This window comes from Pistacia vera, unplaced genomic scaffold (genome assembly GCF_008641045.1).
Source record: "Pistacia vera cultivar Batoury unplaced genomic scaffold, PisVer_v2 Contig73, whole genome shotgun sequence".
In the NCBI taxonomy this organism is placed as follows: domain Eukaryota; kingdom Viridiplantae; phylum Streptophyta; class Magnoliopsida; order Sapindales; family Anacardiaceae; genus Pistacia; species Pistacia vera.
This window is the reverse complement of record NW_022196590.1, coordinates 530,749-549,119: the sequence shown is the minus strand read 5'-3', so window position 1 is coordinate 549,119 and position 18,371 is coordinate 530,749. Positions and strand designations below refer to the sequence as shown.

General features: G+C 34.6%; 2 protein-coding genes across 2 annotated transcripts; both read right to left on the bottom strand.

Moving 5' to 3' along the window:
* Positions 1–5,845: 5,845 nt before the first annotated feature.
* Positions 5,846–11,544, bottom strand: LOC116114999. The gene is made up of 2 exons (XM_031401139.1): positions 10,843–11,544; positions 5,846–5,875 (listed from the first exon to the last, which is right to left on the bottom strand). The coding sequence occupies exons 1-2, from the start codon at positions 11,227–11,229 to the stop codon at positions 5,846–5,848; spliced, it is 417 nt and encodes a 138-aa protein (XP_031256999.1). The 5' UTR covers positions 11,230–11,544.
* Positions 5,870–12,995, bottom strand: LOC116114998. The gene is made up of 2 exons (XM_031401138.1): positions 12,756–12,995; positions 5,870–10,013 (listed from the first exon to the last, which is right to left on the bottom strand). The coding sequence occupies exon 2, from the start codon at positions 9,600–9,602 to the stop codon at positions 8,562–8,564; it is 1,041 nt and encodes a 346-aa protein (XP_031256998.1). The 5' UTR covers positions 9,603–10,013; positions 12,756–12,995; the 3' UTR covers positions 5,870–8,561.
* Between the last annotated feature and the right edge of the window lie 5,376 nt (positions 12,996–18,371).

The window sequence follows — 18,371 nt, the reverse complement described above, 5'->3', positions numbered from 1 at the left end:
AGTGATGTGGCAAAAAATGACAAGAATAGTGACTTTAATGAATCTGATTTTTTGTTTCACTCTTCTATTCATTTTTTGTCACCTCACTTTATATGGAAATTTTTGTAAGATTTCTTTGTAAGTATAGTATTATTGATATTAAAATGATTTAGGATGTGTTTGGTTCATATAATATTTTTGTTACAAAGGATGTTATATTAATGGAAAGATAAATCACCTTAAAAATTATTAGGAATATTTAGGGAAATGCGTTTGGTTTGTTTGGTTTGTTGGAATAAATTGGTGAGTTTATTATATTAATATGTTTGGTTGGGAAGATAAATGTGTGTGTATATTATATAGATTACTAAATTGCTCTCCTTTTTTAATATTAATATAATATTATTTTTTGAATCATTTCTTTTACCCCCTACATTTTAAATTTTCTAAAATACCTCAGTCATATAAAACTTTAATTTATAGTAAAATCACCCCTATCCACCTCAAGCTACTGCCGACAGCTAGCCACCACCATCGGTCGCCACTGGCAGTTGGCGAAATGGCACACGACTGGCCATATATGGCCGGCCATGCGTCGGTAAAGCCATTTCTGGCCATGGATCACATATATATGGTTGTTTCACAACAAAAAATGTAGCCGTGAAAAGGCCAGATCTTTGGTCGTGATACGGCAACAACAGATGAAAGTCAATTGGGAAAGAGAGGTTTCTTTTAAAAAAAAGCAATTGATAATATATTATAGATTTGACAGGATTAATTAAAAGAACATATATCTAGCTAATTTAGGATACCAAATTCCAAGGCCTGGATTACCTAATCTTTGAATCATGCACCTATTTAATTAATTAACATAAATAAACGTACTCATTTTTCATGCATACGATTTAATCAATCCAACCAAATCATCCATTTGGCTGCATGTCATCTTGGCACTAACATCTCTATGATCTAGGCCTTCATCTCATTATTTTCCAATTATCTTATGATTAGACTTAATATAGAAAAATAAGTCTAAACTTATATCTCAAATGAGATGGAGGCCTAGATCTTAGAGATCCTTCTTTATGGTTAATTATATAGGAGAGTGTTGTAAGGTTAAACATACAATAAGGAAAATTAAGCTACTGCTTATAGAAGATCAAGATCGAGCACAACAATTTGCCTTGTTTTTGTTTTTTAATTTCAGCATTTTTTTCTTTAATTTCTCCTTTTAATGAAATAATCATATATAATTTACGTACTCATCAAGTTCGAGACCTATTAATTAATTTAAGTTTCTTCATTTGTCATTTGTGGAAACACATTTGCAATGGTAAGTATAATTAAAGAATCTGATTAGCAGTTGAGTTTGAGACATTCAAAGAGGAATATGTCAATAATTAAGTTAAGTAAGATATAATAAAAACTGGCAAAAAGTATTGTTTTGAGAAAGGAAAGTAATACAGTTACCGAAGGATGGGCACCTAATTCGTGCACCGAATGACGTAGCGTAATCCTGACTATCTATTAATTATGAATTAATATTAATCGACGGTCATGATTTCGACACGTTATTCGGTACACGAATTTGATGTGCATCCTTCAGTAACTGTAGCATTACTCTTTGAGAAAATCTCATATTTAACAAAAAATATAAGTCAATTGGGAAAGGGAGGTTTCTTTTAAAAAAATCAATTGATAATATATTATATATTTGACTGCGTTAATTGAAAGAACAGATATCAAGCTAATTTAGGATAATATATTATCTTTCAATAATGCACCTATTTAATTAATTAACATAAATAAACATGCTCATGTTTCATGCATATGATCTAATCAATCCACCCAAATCAGCCATTTGGCTGCATGTCATCTCGAAACTGACATCTCTAAGTTTAGGCCTCTATCTCATTATTTTTCAATTATCTTATGATTAGATTTAATATAGAAAAATAAGTCTAAACTTGTATCTCAAATGAGATGGAGGCCTAGATCTTAGAGATCTTTCTTTATGGTTAATTATATATGAGAGTTCTGTAAGGTTAAGCATATAATAGGCAAATCAAGCTCCTACTTATGGAAGATCAAGATCGAGCACAATAATTTGCCTTGCCTTTGTCTTTTAATTTCAATATTTTTTTTTTCCCTTAATTTCTCCTTTTAATAAATTAAACATATATAATTTATGTCCTCATCAAGTTCGAGACCTATTAATTAATTTAAGTTTCTTTCATTTGTCACTTGTGGAAACATGTTTACAATGGTAAGTATTGTAAGCTATTTATCAACTTATGATTCTAGTGTGGTAACACTAGTCATGGTATAAGCACTTCATGTTGATTCTCACACAGTCATTTCTATTTCATTTCCAATGTGATGACTCTCTATCGAAGTGACCACTTTCAATTAATTCTATTTTCCGTTGTATCGGGTACTTCAAAGTCTAAGTGATCACATGCATCTAGTGGCAGATATTTTTGCACAACATGCATGTATTGCATTCTGTTTTCATTGAATTAATTTTTATTCTCCTTTGAGATATTATTTGTGGTCCATGACACTTGTCATTTATTCATATAATGTGCTGGAAATTTTGTTTGCCTTGTCGGTGGTCCCAAGAAAGTTTGGAATAAACTTTTCCAAAAATGTAAGACCAAAAAGCATCTTGTTGGCCACCTGTCCCCTTGCATTGGCCAGAAGTTTTCTTTATATTCTCTTCTCCAATGTATTTCATTTTAAGCCTGATAATTCATTTGAAAGTACTCTGCATATTCTAAAAGGTTTCTTTTGTTTTACATCAGGTTTCATATACTTAGATAGGCTTACATATACCTTCCTCAAAACTTTGAGTTTTCGTCTTTGCTACTACATTGGTTACGTAGATGTTGCTCGATGGTTTTTCGAGCTACTTCAACTAAAGAGCTTCTTCAGTGATTGATCCTTGAGAGGTCCTCAAGGCTGACTAGGTGGTCTCGTTAATGTGGAGCTTGTTGTGGTAGTTCGAAGTTTGACCAAAAGGTGGAGTTTAAAGCGTTCCGACAACAGGGAATGTCCTTGTAACTGATGCTTAACATTGGTTTTGTAATTGAACTGTAAATGTTTGCCATAGTAGATTAAATTCATCTGGATTTGGTCCCATGGATGTAGGCATTTTGCCGAACCATGTAAAATCCCCTAATGTGCTTTATTTTAAGTCATGAATGTTTGGTTTGTATTAATGATGAATGAACAAACTCATAAGCACTAAAATCAACGTAGCAACCCATTTTGCTTAAGTTTAATCAACTTGGTAAGTAATTAAAACTTTCAAGTATAATTAATGAATCCATTGCCGCGTTCATTGATCAAATTGGTAGTTGAGTTTGAGACATTCAAAGAGGAATATGTCAATAATTAAGTTGTTAAGTAAGATATAATAAAAACTGGCTAAACAATGGAGTAAAGTTTTGAGAAAATCCCGTATGTAAAAACAGATAAAAGTCAATTGGGAAAGGGAGGTTTCTTTTGAAAAAATCAATTGATAATATATTATGGATTTGACAGGATTAATTGAAAGTACCTATATCTAGCTAATTTAGGATAAAAAATTCCAAGACTTGGATTACTTAATCTTTGAATCATGCACCAAATTAATTAATTAACATAAATAAACATACCCATGTTTCATGCATATGATTTAATCAATCCACCCAAATAAGCCATTTGGCTGCATGTCATCTTGAAACTGACATCTCTAAGATCTAGGCCTCCATCTCGTTATTTTCCAATTATCATAATTAGGTTTAATGAAGAAAAATAAGTCTAAACTTGTATCTCAAATGAGATGGAGGCCTAGATCTGAGAGATCTTTCTTTATGGTTAATTATATAGGAGAGTGTTGTAAGGTTAAACATATAATAAGGCAAATTAAGCTGTTGCTTATGGAAGATCAAGATCAAGCACAACAATTTGCCTTGTCTTTGTTTTATAATTTCAACATTTTTTTTTTTCTTTAATTTCTCCATTTAAGAAAATAATCATAAATAATTTACGTACTCATCAAGTTTGAGACCTATTAATTAAATTAAGTTTCTTCATTTGTCATTTGCGGAAACATATTTGCAATGGTAAGTATAATTAAAGAATCCACGGTCGCTTTCATTGATCTAATTAGTAGTTGAGTTTGAGAAATTCAAAGAGGAATATGTCAATAATTAAGTTGTTAAGTAAGATATAATATAAACTGGCTAAACAATGGATTAAGGTTTTGAGAAAATCCCATATGTACCAACAAATAAAAGTCAATTGGGAAAGGGAGGTTTCTGTTAAAAAAATCAATTGATAATATATTATAGATTTGATAGGATTAATTGAAAGAACAGATGTCTAGCTAATTTAGGACACCAAATTCCAACACTTGGATTGCTTAGTCTTTGAATCTGGCACCTATTTAATTAATTAGCATAAATAAAGATACCCATATTTCATGCATATGATTTAATCAATCCAGTCAAATCAGCCATTTGGCTACATGTCATCTGGACACTGACATCTCTGAGATCTAGGCCTCCATCTCATTATTTTCCAATTATCTTATGATTAGATTTAATATAGAAAAATAAGTCTAAGCTTGTATCTTTAATGAGATGGAGGCCTAGATCTTAGAGATCCTTCTTTATGGTTAATTATATGGGAGAGTGTTGTAAGGTTAAACATATACATAAGAAGGCAAATTAAGTTGCTGCTTATGCATGATCAAAATCAAGCACAACAATTTGCCTTGTCTTTGTTTTTTAATTTAAGCATTTTTTTTTCTTTAATTTATCACTTTAATAAAAAAAACATATAAAACTTACGTACTCATCACGTTCGAGACCTATTAATTAATTTAAGTTTCTTCATTTGTCATTTGTGGAAACATATTTACAAGGTAAGAGTTGCGAATGAGAATTGAGAGGGAAAAAAAAAACTTAAGAGAGTAAAGTTGTTACTGTTTTCTTTTCATTAACAAAGTAAAAAAGTTACAAGCTCTGTTATATACAAGAGCACAATACACGTGAGTTAACAAATTGCAACTTGCAACTTAGGCTAGGCTAAGGTTACTTGTCAGTAACCTAAACATAATGAACCACTTGGTACATTAATCCTAACATCTTCCCTTAAACCACACTTCCAATAGACATGACCATTTCGGAAACAAACTAATCCTAACATCCTCCCTTAAACTAAACTTCCATAACCATGTTGTTTTGACAACTGAGATTTCATCATCCAAGAGCACATTATCAAACTCAGCAAACACCAGCAAACACAATACTAATTCTCATTACTTCAATATGGAATCAACATCAAGTTTAGCACTGAATCATCAGAACTAGCAGCAAAACTAAAACAATTCTTCATCACTTCAATAAAAAAAATCAGCATCAAAACTGACAACTTTAACAGCATACTTCAATAGAAAAATCAGCATCAAAACTGACAGTTGCAACAGCATTAATCAACATCAAACTAACAGCTTCAACAACATTAAAATTAACACTGAATCATCAGAACTAATCAGCAAACACTAAAAGAATCTTTCAACTCCTCAATACTGAAACTGACAACTTCAACAACATACTTCAATAGAAAAATCAGCATCAAAATTGACAGCTGCAACAACATTAATCAGCATCAAACTGACAGCTTCAACAGTATTAAACTTAGCACTGAATCATCAGAACTTATCAGCAAACACTGAAACAATCTTTCAACTCCTCAATACTGAAACTCCAAAACAGCTCCAACATATCAATTTCAACACTTCAATACAAACTTCAACAACAGCAAACATCAAACTCATCACTTCTGAAACTCTCAAACAGCTTCAACAAAAAAAATTTCACTCTTCAAAACTGAAACTCCAGAACAGCTGCAACAAACATCAAACAAATTTTTAACCCTGCAAAATTGAAACTCCAGAACAGCAAACAAATTTTCAACCCTGCAAAACTGAAACTCCAGAACAGCTTCAACAAAAAAACTTTAACTCTTCAAAACTGAAATTCTAGAACATCTGTAACAAACACCAAACAAATTTTCAACCCTGCAAAACTCTAATATTAAAACACCAGTAACACAGCAACAGCAGCAGCAGAGTGATTAAACTGATGGAGGAGCTCGTATATTGAGCTTTTCTCGAAATGTTGCAAACTTGGAAGTTGGCAATGGTTTAGTAAGAACATCTGCTTTTTGAAATTCAGTAGGAACATACTGAACTTTCAGTTTGTTGTTAGTAACTTGATTTCTCACATAATGAGCATCAAGCTCAATGTGTTTTATCTTGCCATGAAAGACAGGATTAGAGGCTAATGAACCAGCACTTTGGTTGTCACACAAAATGATAGAAATACCAGAAAGTTGCAGTCCAAGCTCAGTGAATAGACTATAAAACCAGACAATCTCAGTTGATCCTTGTGCAAGGGCTCGATACTCTATTTCAGTAGATGACAGAGCAACAACTCTTTGTTTTCTAGAATACCACTTAATTAAGTTGGATCCAAGAAACACACAGCAGCTGCTTGTTGATCTTCTGTCATGCAAGCTGCTGGCCCAGTCAGCATCAGTGAAACACTCCAGCTGAAACTAATGGCTCTTAGTGAAGTGAACTCCATAATTAGAAGTTCCTTTAATATATCTTAGAAGCCTCTTACAGGTTTGCCAGTGTAGCTGTCTGGATGCCTTTAAAAACTGTCTCAGTTTGTTGACTGAATAAGCAATGTCTAGTCTGGATGAATAAGGTATTGCAAGGCCCCAATGGTACTGCGGTAAAGTGCAAGATTGTCAAATAGATCACTGTCATCAGGAGTTAGTTTAGTGCCGACTACCATTGGGGTAGAACATGGTTTGCAATCAACCATTTTGGTTTTGATGAGAATGTCCTTTGCATACTTTTCTTGATTCATGTAAAGACCAGTTGCATCTCAGGTAACCTCATAGCCCAAAAAATATTTTAAAGATCCAAGAATCTTCAAAGCAAATTGAGTGTTAAGCTTCTGGACAGTGTCTTGAATCAGCTGAGAAGTATTTCCTATCAAGAGTATATCATCCACATATACTAAGACATATATTACTTGGTCTTGATTCTGGAAAATAAATGAGCTTGGATCAGCCACTGAATTTACAAAGCTCCAATCCAAAAATGTTGCTTTAAGTTTGTCAAACCAGGCTCTTGGAGCGTGCTCCAACCCATAGAGTGCCTTTTTCAGTCTGCATACATGATGAGGAGTGGCAGAATCCACAAACCCTTCTGGCTGTACCATATACACATTTTCAGCTAATTCACCATTCAAGAATGCATTGTTAATATCAACCTGCTAGATGTCCCATTCATGGCTCACGGCTAGACTGAGAATAACTCTAACAGTGGGTGATTTTACAACTGGACTGAAGGTTTCTAGGTAGTCAATTCCAGGTGTTTGCTAGAAGCTTTTTGCAACCAATCTTGCTTTGAACCTTTGGATATAACCATCAACATTATGTTTAACTTTAAACACCCATTTACAGCCCACTGGATGCATGTCTGGAGTTAGTGGAACTAGTTCCCAGGTTTGATTAGCTAAAAGAGCTTCAAATTCTGACTGCATAGTAGCTGTCCAAGAGGGATAAGAGAGTGCTTCCGAAACAGTGTTTGGTTCCTTGGTATCAAGGTGAGAGGTGGAAATAAGGGCAGTAGTGTGAGCTTTGGCTTTGGACCGAGTGATCATTTGATGAGTGTTTTGGGTTGAGATATTGGATGGAGGAAAGGATAAGTCAACAATCAATGGTATGGTGTCAAAATATGCATTAGAATCAATGGTTAATAGGAGAAGTAGCAGGTTGAATGGGATTGTCATGAACTAAAGATAAATCATGCCTATTGAAGACCTGATCATATGTAGTAGGACAAGGAGAAGAAGATGTAGACTCTTCAACATATGCAGTAGGACAAGGAGAAGCGGATGGAGACTCTTCAACCAGTGGAGTAGAAACAGGTTGGTCAGTCATTGATGTTGAAGAGTGAGGTGTTTGAGAGTGACTCGTGGGATTATCAGGCAATAAAGGAGACACAAAAGATGACAGATGCTGTGAGGAGGAAGGGAGCATAGAACTAGGAACATGCTACGTAGACTAAAAAACAGAACCAGCTGATGATTGTATAAGGTCTATACAAGAAGTTGAAACACTAGAAATTTTAGGAGTGATGAAAGGAAAGTCCATTTCATCAAATTTGACACTTTGACATATAAAGATTCGACCACTAGGAGCAAGACATTTGTATCTTTTGTGTTGCAAACTGAAACCAATAAAGGTGCATTTAGTGGTATGAAAATCAAATTTGTGATGGTTATAGGGCCTAAGGAATGGATAAGCAGCACAACCAAAGACCTTTATGTGAGAGTAGTTTGGGGAATGATGAAATAGTTTTTGAAATGGAGAGAGATTGGAGAGCACTGGAGAGGGAAGTCTGTTGGTTAAATAAACTGCAGTTTGAAAGGCATGCCACCAGAATTTGAGAGGCATGTGAGCTTGTGCTAACAAGGTTAGGCCTTGCTCAACAATTTGTCTATGTTTCCTTTCTACTCTACCATTTTGTTGGTGGGTGTGTGGACACGGGTGCCTAAAAGGAATACCATGTTGAGCAAAGTAAGGTGCAAGACCCTAAATTCTCCTCCCCAATCAGTTTGAACACATTTCGAGGTTGAACTAAATTGTCTTTCTACTAACTTATGGAATTGAGTGAAGATAGAGTAAGTTTCAGACTTATTTTTCAAGGGAAATATCCAGGTGAACCGACTGTGATCATCCAAAAACTGGATGTAGTACTTGAATCTCTCAGGTGAAGAGACAGGGGATGGTCCCCAAAGATCTAAATATATCAGATCAAGAGGTTTAGCTGACTGGGAAGAGGACCTAGGATATATGGACTGCTTTAATTTTCCAAACTGGCATGCTTGGCAAAAGGTGTAATCAGTCTTGGATGAGTGAGGTACTTTAAGATCAGTTAGGATTTTAGTTAAAACAGAACTATTTGGGTGTCTTAATCTCCTATGCCACAACATAACATCAGTTCTTTGAGCAGGAAATGATTGCATACCATGCATTTTATTTATATCATAAGCAAAACAAAAAGAAGATACATTTTCAGAGTTATATTCTGTAACAGTATTGACAGAATTAGGTGCTGTAACAGAAAACTTATTACAATGCAGACATGGTTGGCAAGCAGATAAGGCACAACTTGATAGACACTTAGAGTTATTTGTAGATACTAAAGGCAAAATACAAGTGCTGAAAGAAGGCACTGAATTATTATCATGAAGCTGATGATTGACTGAAGCTGCCAAGTCTTCAGTAGAGTTTAAAGAAGTAGAGATTGAAGGCGGAAGTCGGTATAGACCATCCTTAAGCATTCCTTGAAGAAGAATTGCTTTGGAAGACTTGTCCTTAACCAAACAGTAGCTAGAGTAAAATTCAACAAATACTTCATTATCTTTAGTAAATTTAGATAGGTTTTTTTGTAATTGTAGGGACATAAAGAACATTCCTAAGATGCAATTTTCTACCAGGACAAGATAACCAAGAAGAACCAATATGAGAGATTGAGAGGAACTCACCATTTCCCACTTGGAGCTGCTCACTGCAAGTGTAGCTAGTGCTTGCTGTTAATTGTCCAAAATCAGAAGTGACATGGTCTGTTGCTCCAGAGTCCATGTACTATGCTGCATCCTGAACAGCTGAAGGTGTGGCAACATAATTGATTGCTGCAGGGGTGTGGTTCTGATTTTGAGTCTGGGATTGAGCCATGAACACCTGACTGTTTGTGTTTGCAGGTCTAGATGCAGAGGACTGATGTGTTGGTGAAGCAAAACCAGAAGAAGACTGTGTGGAGAAATCCTTTGATGACTGCACTAGTGATCTTGAATTCATGCTAACTCCAGTGCAATGGTTAGGAGGTCCAAAATTAGAACCTTGTGACAGTCCTGAGTGTGGATAATAAGATGGTCTTCCAGAAGTAAAATCAGAAGATCCTATAAGTTCAGAAGGTCTTCCAAAATTAGGAGCAAAAACATGACTCACATTACTCTTGACCTGTGCATTATTACCAATAAAATGTACATCAAATCTGTGGTAACAAGGCTGAGCTAGGTGTCCTGTCTTCCCACAGACTTGACAAACAAATCTGTTCCTACCACCTACTCTGCCTCGGCCTCTTCCTCTAGTAACATTTCCAGATTGATATGGATAAAATTGATTATGAGGGGTTAGGTACACAGGATAATTTTGATGTGCAGTCTGATTTGCAGTATAGTGGGATGGCACTAGGTTATGTGTCTACTGTAAAGGTATTGGATGTGTATGTGATGGAGACTGGGAACCTGTTCTCAGAAAAGTTTCATTTGCATCCAATTGTGATTTGTTTCTATTATTGTCAATACTTAGATTTGCAACATTAGCAAAGATCCCGTGAAATTTAGACTGTATAGCTAATCAATGCATTATTAGCCTTTTCTAACCTAAGCTCCAGTTTTTGCATAATTATTTGAGCTTCTTGAACTAAAATAGGATCTAATCTAGACTCTAATCTAGTAGTAATGTTTACTACACTGCATCGTAATCAGAATCAAGTCCATCTAAGATGAAATTCAACAATTCTTCATCAGAAATCATAATTCCACTTGAGGACAAACTTTCGGCAAATCCTTTCATTTTAAGGAAGTAATCATGCATACTTAGGTCATGTTTCTTTGTATTTTGCAGTAAGTTCTTAATATGTAGTGTCTTAGCTCGTGACTTAGTAAGAAATTCTTTTTCTAAAGTGAGCCAAATCTCAGTTGATAATTGACATTTAGAGATTACCGAAAAGATTGACTCTGAAATGGATGACAACAGCCAGCTGACAAGGAGTTTATCTGTCTTCTTCCAGAGGTGGAATTCTGGATTAGGTTTTTTGACAACTTCAAAGGTTGGACCAGCTGATTGGACTCGAATGAATGGCGTTGGGCAAGAAATCAATCTGGTGAGGTGATCCTCAAGATCATGAGCCCCTACTGCAAACAATATTTGCGACTTCCAGAACCTATGATTATCTCTAGTGAGTTTGGGATTGATTACAGGGAGTGTATTTGAGGATATTGTGGTTGAGCAAGTAAGATTACTGAGGTAAGAATTATGCTTCTGTCTTGATTGAACTAAATCTTTATTAGATTTGTGATGTGGAGAGGAATTTGATGAGAAATCGGCCATTGTTGATGTTGGTCAAAGGCTCTGATACCAAGTTGGGAATGAGAATTGAGAGGGAAAAAAAAAAACTTAAGAGAGTAAAGTTGTTACTGTTTTCTTTTCATTAACTAAGTAAAAAGGTTACAAGCTCTGTTATATACAAGAGCACAATACACGTGAGTTAACAAATTGCAACTTGCAACTTAGGCTAGGCTAAGGTTACTTGTCAGTAACCTAAACATAATGAACCACTTGGCACACTAATCCTAACATCTTCCCTTAAACCAAACTTCCAATAGACATGACCATTTCGGAAACAAACTAATCCTAACACTAAGTATAATTAAAGAATCCATTGCCGCTTTCATTGATCTAATTAGTAGTTGACTTTGAGACATTCAAGGAGGAATATGTCAACAATTAAGTTTTTAAGTAAGATATAATATAAACTGGTTAAACAATGGAGTACAGTTTTGAGAAAATCCCATATGTAACAACTGATAAAAGTCAATTGGGAAAGGGAGATTTCTTTTAAAAAAGGCAATTGATAGTATATTATAGATTTGACAAGATTAATTGAAAGAACAGATATCTAGCTAGGTTAGGATACCAAATTCCAAGACCTGGATTACTTAGTCTTTGAATCATGCACCTATTTAATTAATTAACATAATTAAACATACTCATATTTCATGCATATGATTTAATCAATCCACCCAAATCAGCCATTTGGCTGCATGTCATCTCGACACTAACATCTCTAAGATCTAGGCCTCCATCTCATTACTTTCCAGTTATCTTATGATTAGATTTAATATAGAAAAGTAAGTCTAAACTTGTATCTCAAATAAGATGGAGGCCTGGATCTTAGAGATCCTTCTCTATGGTTACTTATATTGGAGAGCGTTGTAAGGTTAAACATACAATAAGGAAAATTAAGCTACTGCTTAGAGAAGATCAAGATCGAGCACAACAATTTGCCTTGTCTTTGTTTTTTAATTTTAACATTTTTTTCTTCAATTTCTCCTTTTAATAAAATGATCATATACAATTTACGTACTCATCAAGTTCGAGACCTATTAATTAAACTAAGTTTCTTCATTTGTCATTTGCGGAAACAAATTTACAATGGTAAGTATAATTAAAGAATCCACTGCCACTTTCATTGATTTAATTAGTAGTTGAGTTTGAGACATTCAAAGAGGAATATGTCAATAATAAAGTTGTCCAGTAAGATATAATATAAACTAGCTAAACAATTGATTAAGGTTTTGAGAAAATACCATATGTAACAACAGATAAAAGAAATTGGGAAAGGGAGGTTTTTGTTAAAAATCAATGTATAATATATTATAGATTTGACATGATTAATTGAAAGAACATATATCTAGCTAATTTAAGATACCAAATTTCCATAGGTTAATGGATCCACTATGCAGTGGAATTTAAAAAATTTTTATTCAAGATCCGCTAACCTTTAACCCATGATCCTTACGCCAATTACAATATTTTTGCATTAAAAATCAAATCAAAGGTAAAGTGTATCATACCAGTGTTGGAGGCTCCTTCAATTTGATAATAGATTTGCAAATCACTTCAATGTAGAAGTGCATGATTGGTATCCTCACGAAGACAGACTATCGCCGTTTTGAGATTTTATAGACTAGCAAAATCTCACAACTTTAAGAACAGAAGTTTTTTGCAGAACTTTTGTTGGGAGAAAAATTCTTTCTCTCACAAAGAGGCTCACGGTTTTGAGAGAGAGAGAGAGAGAGGTGGCTAGGGTTTCAATTTTGCAACTCAAAAATTACTTAATGATTTAATTTTCAGTTGCACTTAAATAGTGCATACTAAAATTCTATACCGACTTGGAATAACCATATATGCCAATTGGAATAGCAAACAACTTACTCCAATTTGGAATAGATTCCCCTTGCAACCATACATGACATTTCTAATTCAAATTTAAAAACCAAAATTTGAATTTTATATTATTAATATTAATAATAAATATTAATATTAGATAATATCCATTATATTTAAATTTAATTCATTTCAAATTTAAAAACCAAATTTGAATTTCATATTATATTAATATTAGATAATATCCTTTATATTTAAATTCAAATATATATAATCTCACTAATTTAATTTCCATATGAAATTAAATTTAGGCAACAACCTCAGCAAGTTTAATTGCACTGTGAAATTAACAAAGTGCCCTTTCTCACAAATGACGAAAATATCCTTTCATCATAAATGACAAAAATACCCCTCTTACAAATTATGTTCTTAATATGTATTCTATGTCTGCAACCCGAAGGCTCCTCATCGTATTAATAGTGAACAGTATCGCGATTGATAATCAATCAATCGTCCCACTCAACATAGTTCAAAATTGATTACCATGCAATTCAATCATTTCATTATCTATTATCTCATCGAGGCTGAGGCACAGAAGTAGTATCAACCTCGGATATCCTTGATATCGTGGTATTTGGTTATTAGATCAACGATCGAAAGAGAATGGATTGAGCTATAACTTAATCCCATTATGGGCACAGATTTAATGTCGTTGCCATCTACCGAATAATTCAGTGAGATAATTTCTCCCATACCCGAGAGTAATGAATCCTCTATCGATCCACCATAGTCTCGATACACTTCTCGATGTAACCAATAACTAACATTCTGAAACTTTTGAGTAGAACTACGTTGGGCTAGTGTCAAACCACACCACTTGGTGCATAAGGTGCTCCGATGTTAGAGGATTTTTTCCACATGCGCTAGGGTTACTATTTATGTGGAATCATCTAGTGGATCTGTCTAGTAAACTTGCTTATGACAAGCACCCATGTGTTGCACCAGGTTGTTGGTAAACAACCTTGACAAGTGAGATTAGTCACTGCCTTACGATAGGGTCGTTCAACACTATGATAGCCTTACCATATTATCTGTGTCCTTGGTCAGAATAATATTGGGGCTATGAACATTTTTAGAATGGCCACCATATATGATCATAGGATTTTTACTATCAAGATTTAAAACACTCCATACCCTCGTCCCAATTCTACCATCCTAAGTACACATATCATTTTATTATACAAATATAATCAAATCACATGATATAGATAAATATTTTTATTGATAATAAAACATGATTACAAAGAGTCAACACTACAATAATTGATTGGCTTTAGGGCACCTACTCTAGCAATCTCCTACTTGCACTATAGCCAACCATTCAATGTATTTAATACCAAATGACGCTAAGTGCCTATCATGCTTCTGCTGCACATCTCCTTTCTAGATCGATTTCTTAGATAAGATTGAATCAACTAAGTATATATTCGGATCACTGGTGAGATCGTGGTTCCTTAGCCATAGCAATGGCTCCATTATTATCGTAGTAGATCTTTATTAGATCAATAATGCTTGGAACCACATCATGTTCAGTAATGAACTTCTTGATCCAAACCGCCTCCCCGGCTACATTAGATAATGCGATACACTTAGCATCAGTTGTAGAATTTGCTACAGTACTTTGTTTTGAGCTTTTTCAGCTCACTGCAGCTCCATTGAGACAAAATACAAAGCCCGACTGCAATCAATAATCATCCTTGTCTATTTGGAAACTAGCATCACTATATCCTCTTATAGTGAGCTCATCTTCCCCTCTATAAACCAAGAACATGTCCTTAGTCCATTTCAAGTACTTAAGGATGTTCTTGACAGCCATCCAGTGATGCTCACCTAGATTCAATTAATATCTACTAAAAGTGTTTAATGCACATGAGACATCAATCCAAGTACACAACATGGCATACATAATGGATCCAATTACTGACGCATATGAGATCCTCTTTATTCTATCTCTCTCATCGTGTGTTGTAGGACATATATTCTTAGAGAGATAGACACCATGTGACATCGAAAGAAATCCCTTCTTGGATTCTTCCATATTGAATCTCTTCAGTATCTTGTCTATGTACATACTGTGACCTAGGCCAAGTAACCTACATGATCTATCACGATAGATCTTTATTTCGAGGATGTAGGCTACTTATCCTAAGTCCTTCATAGAGAAGCACTTGCACAATCAAGTTTTTACTGACTGCAAGTTTGGTATATCATTCTCGATGAGAAGTACGTCATCAACATACAACACCAAGAATGCCACTACGCTTCCACTTACTTTCTTGCAAACATAGGGCTCATATTCGTTCTTGATAAACAGAATTCTTTTACAACTTCATTAAAACGAATGGTCCAGCTCCTTGAAGCTTGTTTGAGTCTAAAAATGGACCTCTACAACTTGCATATCTTATCAGCCTGTTCATCAAGAACAAAACCATCGGGTTGTATCATATACACATCCTCTTCAAGGTTTCTATTTAGGAAAGTTGTTTTGACATCCATCTGCTAAATTTCATAGTCATAATATGCAGTAATCACAACCATAATCCGGATGGACTTAATCATAGCTACTGGCAAAAAGGTTTCTTCATAGTTAATGCCATGAGTTTGTTTGAAACCTTTGGCAACCAGTCATGCCTTATAGGTATGCACCTTGCCATCCATGTCAGTCTTCTTCTTAAAGACCCATTTATACCCCATGGGTTTTACCCCTTCAGGTGGATCCACCAGAGACCATACTAGGTTCTGGTACATGGAGTCGATCTTAGATTTCATGGCTTCAAGCCATTTAATGGAATCTGGATTCGATATAGCATCATCATAGGTCTGGGTTCATTGTCTTAGTAGACCAGTACGTCGTCATGCTGAGTCATGAGAAAATCATATCTCTCGGGCTGATGGCATACTCTTCCAGACCTACGTAGCTCCTATGCTACTTGAGGTGGTTCACTTTGATCCACAGATTGTGGAGTAACCTCCTCACGATGTTCAACTATTTCTTGTGGCACATAATCCGTCATTCGTCTAATGTATCTTGTGGTACTAGAACTTCATTGAGTTCTACTTTTCTCCCTCTAGTACCTCTTAGAAGAAATTTCTTTTCTAAAAAGACACCAGTACGAGCAATAACAACTTTGCGCTCTTCTAGGTGGTAGGAATAATATCCTTTAGTCTCCTTAGGATACCCCACAAATATACATTTATTAGATTTCGGGCACAACTTGTTTGAAGTCAATTTCTTGACATAAACTTTGCAACCCCAAATCTTCAAATAAGACAAATTAGGCTTTTGCCTACTCCATAGTTCCTATGGAGTCTTATCAACAAACTTTGATGGCACAAGGTTAAGTACGTGAGTCGCAGTCTCTAAGGTATAACCCCCAAATGATGCATGTAGATTATTAAAACTCATCATGGACTTAACCATATCAAGTAAGTCTTTATTCCTCCTTTTAGACACACCATTATGTTGGAGTGTATACGTAGAGGTGAGTTTTGATATCATCCACATTCCTTCATGTATGTTTAACTCAACTTGCCACACTTGGCACGGTTTTTACTTTAAGAATATCAATATTGTCTATTTCGAGAACATATAAAATTATTATGAAATAGTTTCATAAAGAATATTATTTATACCAAAAGACAACAATCCATTAGTAATAAAAGCAATATTCTCATTTGTCCAAAGTGGATACGGAAACATCATTTCTAGAAACTGAAGGAAAATCATAATAATCCATTAGTTCCATAACAATCCTGTAAGAAAAGTGAAACAATTAGATCCTACAGCTAATACAACATCACGTGCTCTATTTCCAACTAGTAGGTTCACCTCTCCCTTCGCGAGTAATCTATTCTGCTGTAGTCCATCCACATTAATACAAATGTGAGTACTACATCCTGTGTTAATGACCCAAGATGTTGAAAGGGAGAAGTTAATCTCAATCATGAATGTACCTGATGAAGAAATAGCATTCTTCTACCTTTTTTTGCTAGGAAGGCCTCACAATGTTTCCTATAGGCTAGGATTTCCACAATGAGGACAAACACCCTTCCTTTCTACAATAGTTTCTTCCAACAACTTCTAAGCCTTTTCATTCACACTTGAGTTAGCTTCAACCAACATCAATGTTTCTAACATTTTGATGCCAGACTTAATAGCCTTCAACATATCTAGGAGCTCGGAAAAGGTATATTCTTACCATCCTCAATAAAGTCATAGACAAATTGAGAGTAAGAATCTGGCAAAGACTGTAATATTAGGTATATTGCTAAACCCTCATTAAGTCTACATCCCAAAATCTCAAGCTTGTTCATATACTCGGCCAACTTAAGTATATGATTATCAATTTTGTTACCCTCTTCCATCTTGCATCTAAACAGTGACTGAGACACCATATGCTTCTCATTTTTTTTTTTTTTTTAATAGAGTATAAAGAATGGAAGCTAAGTCTGTATTTTGGCACTGCAATCGTAGTAATGGTGTCATTGATGCAAGCACAATGTACCTTGTCATGTGTATGATTCATATATACATACCCAGTCTAATGGATAGACCTATCAGCAGGTTCTGATGACAAAGTCTGGCCAATGGTCTATAATCTATTGCTTGACTTAAGTATATTGTTTATACTTCTATACCAGTCAACGAAATTCACACCATTCCATTTGTTTCCCAATTCAATGATTTGTCGAAGTGGTGATGGGTTCATATTGCTCATTTTAATGAATCTACAAGTGCAGAATAAGCAAAAGTTATTATTATGTTTATTATTATTTAATAAGGTCTTTTATTAAATAATTGCTCCCACTATTTTCCTCAAGCTAATAGCCCTCAATATTTCAAATATGAAACTTCATACGCCTTAAGGTTCATAGGACGAAAAGAGCATTTTGTAGGTCCTTATACTCATTATGCCTAGCATTAAATAGACTAGGTATTCACCTTATCAATATCTCTAATCAATGATGGATTCGATTTGGTTCCTAAACCCGAATGAGACCGAACCATTTGTTAGGCTATTGTTCTCTTATTTTCTTCCCTAAAATTCATGGAGTCAAACATTGATTTCTATTTGATATTTGACATTCTAATTCGATACATAATAATTTCAAATCGTTTTTTCGCAAGCCATATGAGAAGAAAACGTCTTATACGTTTCTAGGGGGGTATTGTTCATTTATATCTATCCCAATGAGCCATTTATCGAATCGTTGCAATTGATGTTCGATCCCGAAGAGAAGGA

Bases quoted from the DNA above. Each gene is read 5' to 3' on its own strand.
- LOC116114998 (XM_031401138.1), bottom strand. From the start codon at position 9,602: ATGGTGAGTTCCTCTCAATCTCTCATATTGGTTCTTCTTGGTTATCTT.
- LOC116114999 (XM_031401139.1), bottom strand. From the start codon at position 11,229: ATGGCCGATTTCTCATCAAATTCCTCTCCACATCACAAATCTAATAAA. The intron at 5,876-10,842 runs GTAATCTCTAAA...TGTTTGTTGCAG, and splicing joins TTTCAGAGTCAATCTTTTCG to CTGTTCTGGAGTTTCAGTTT.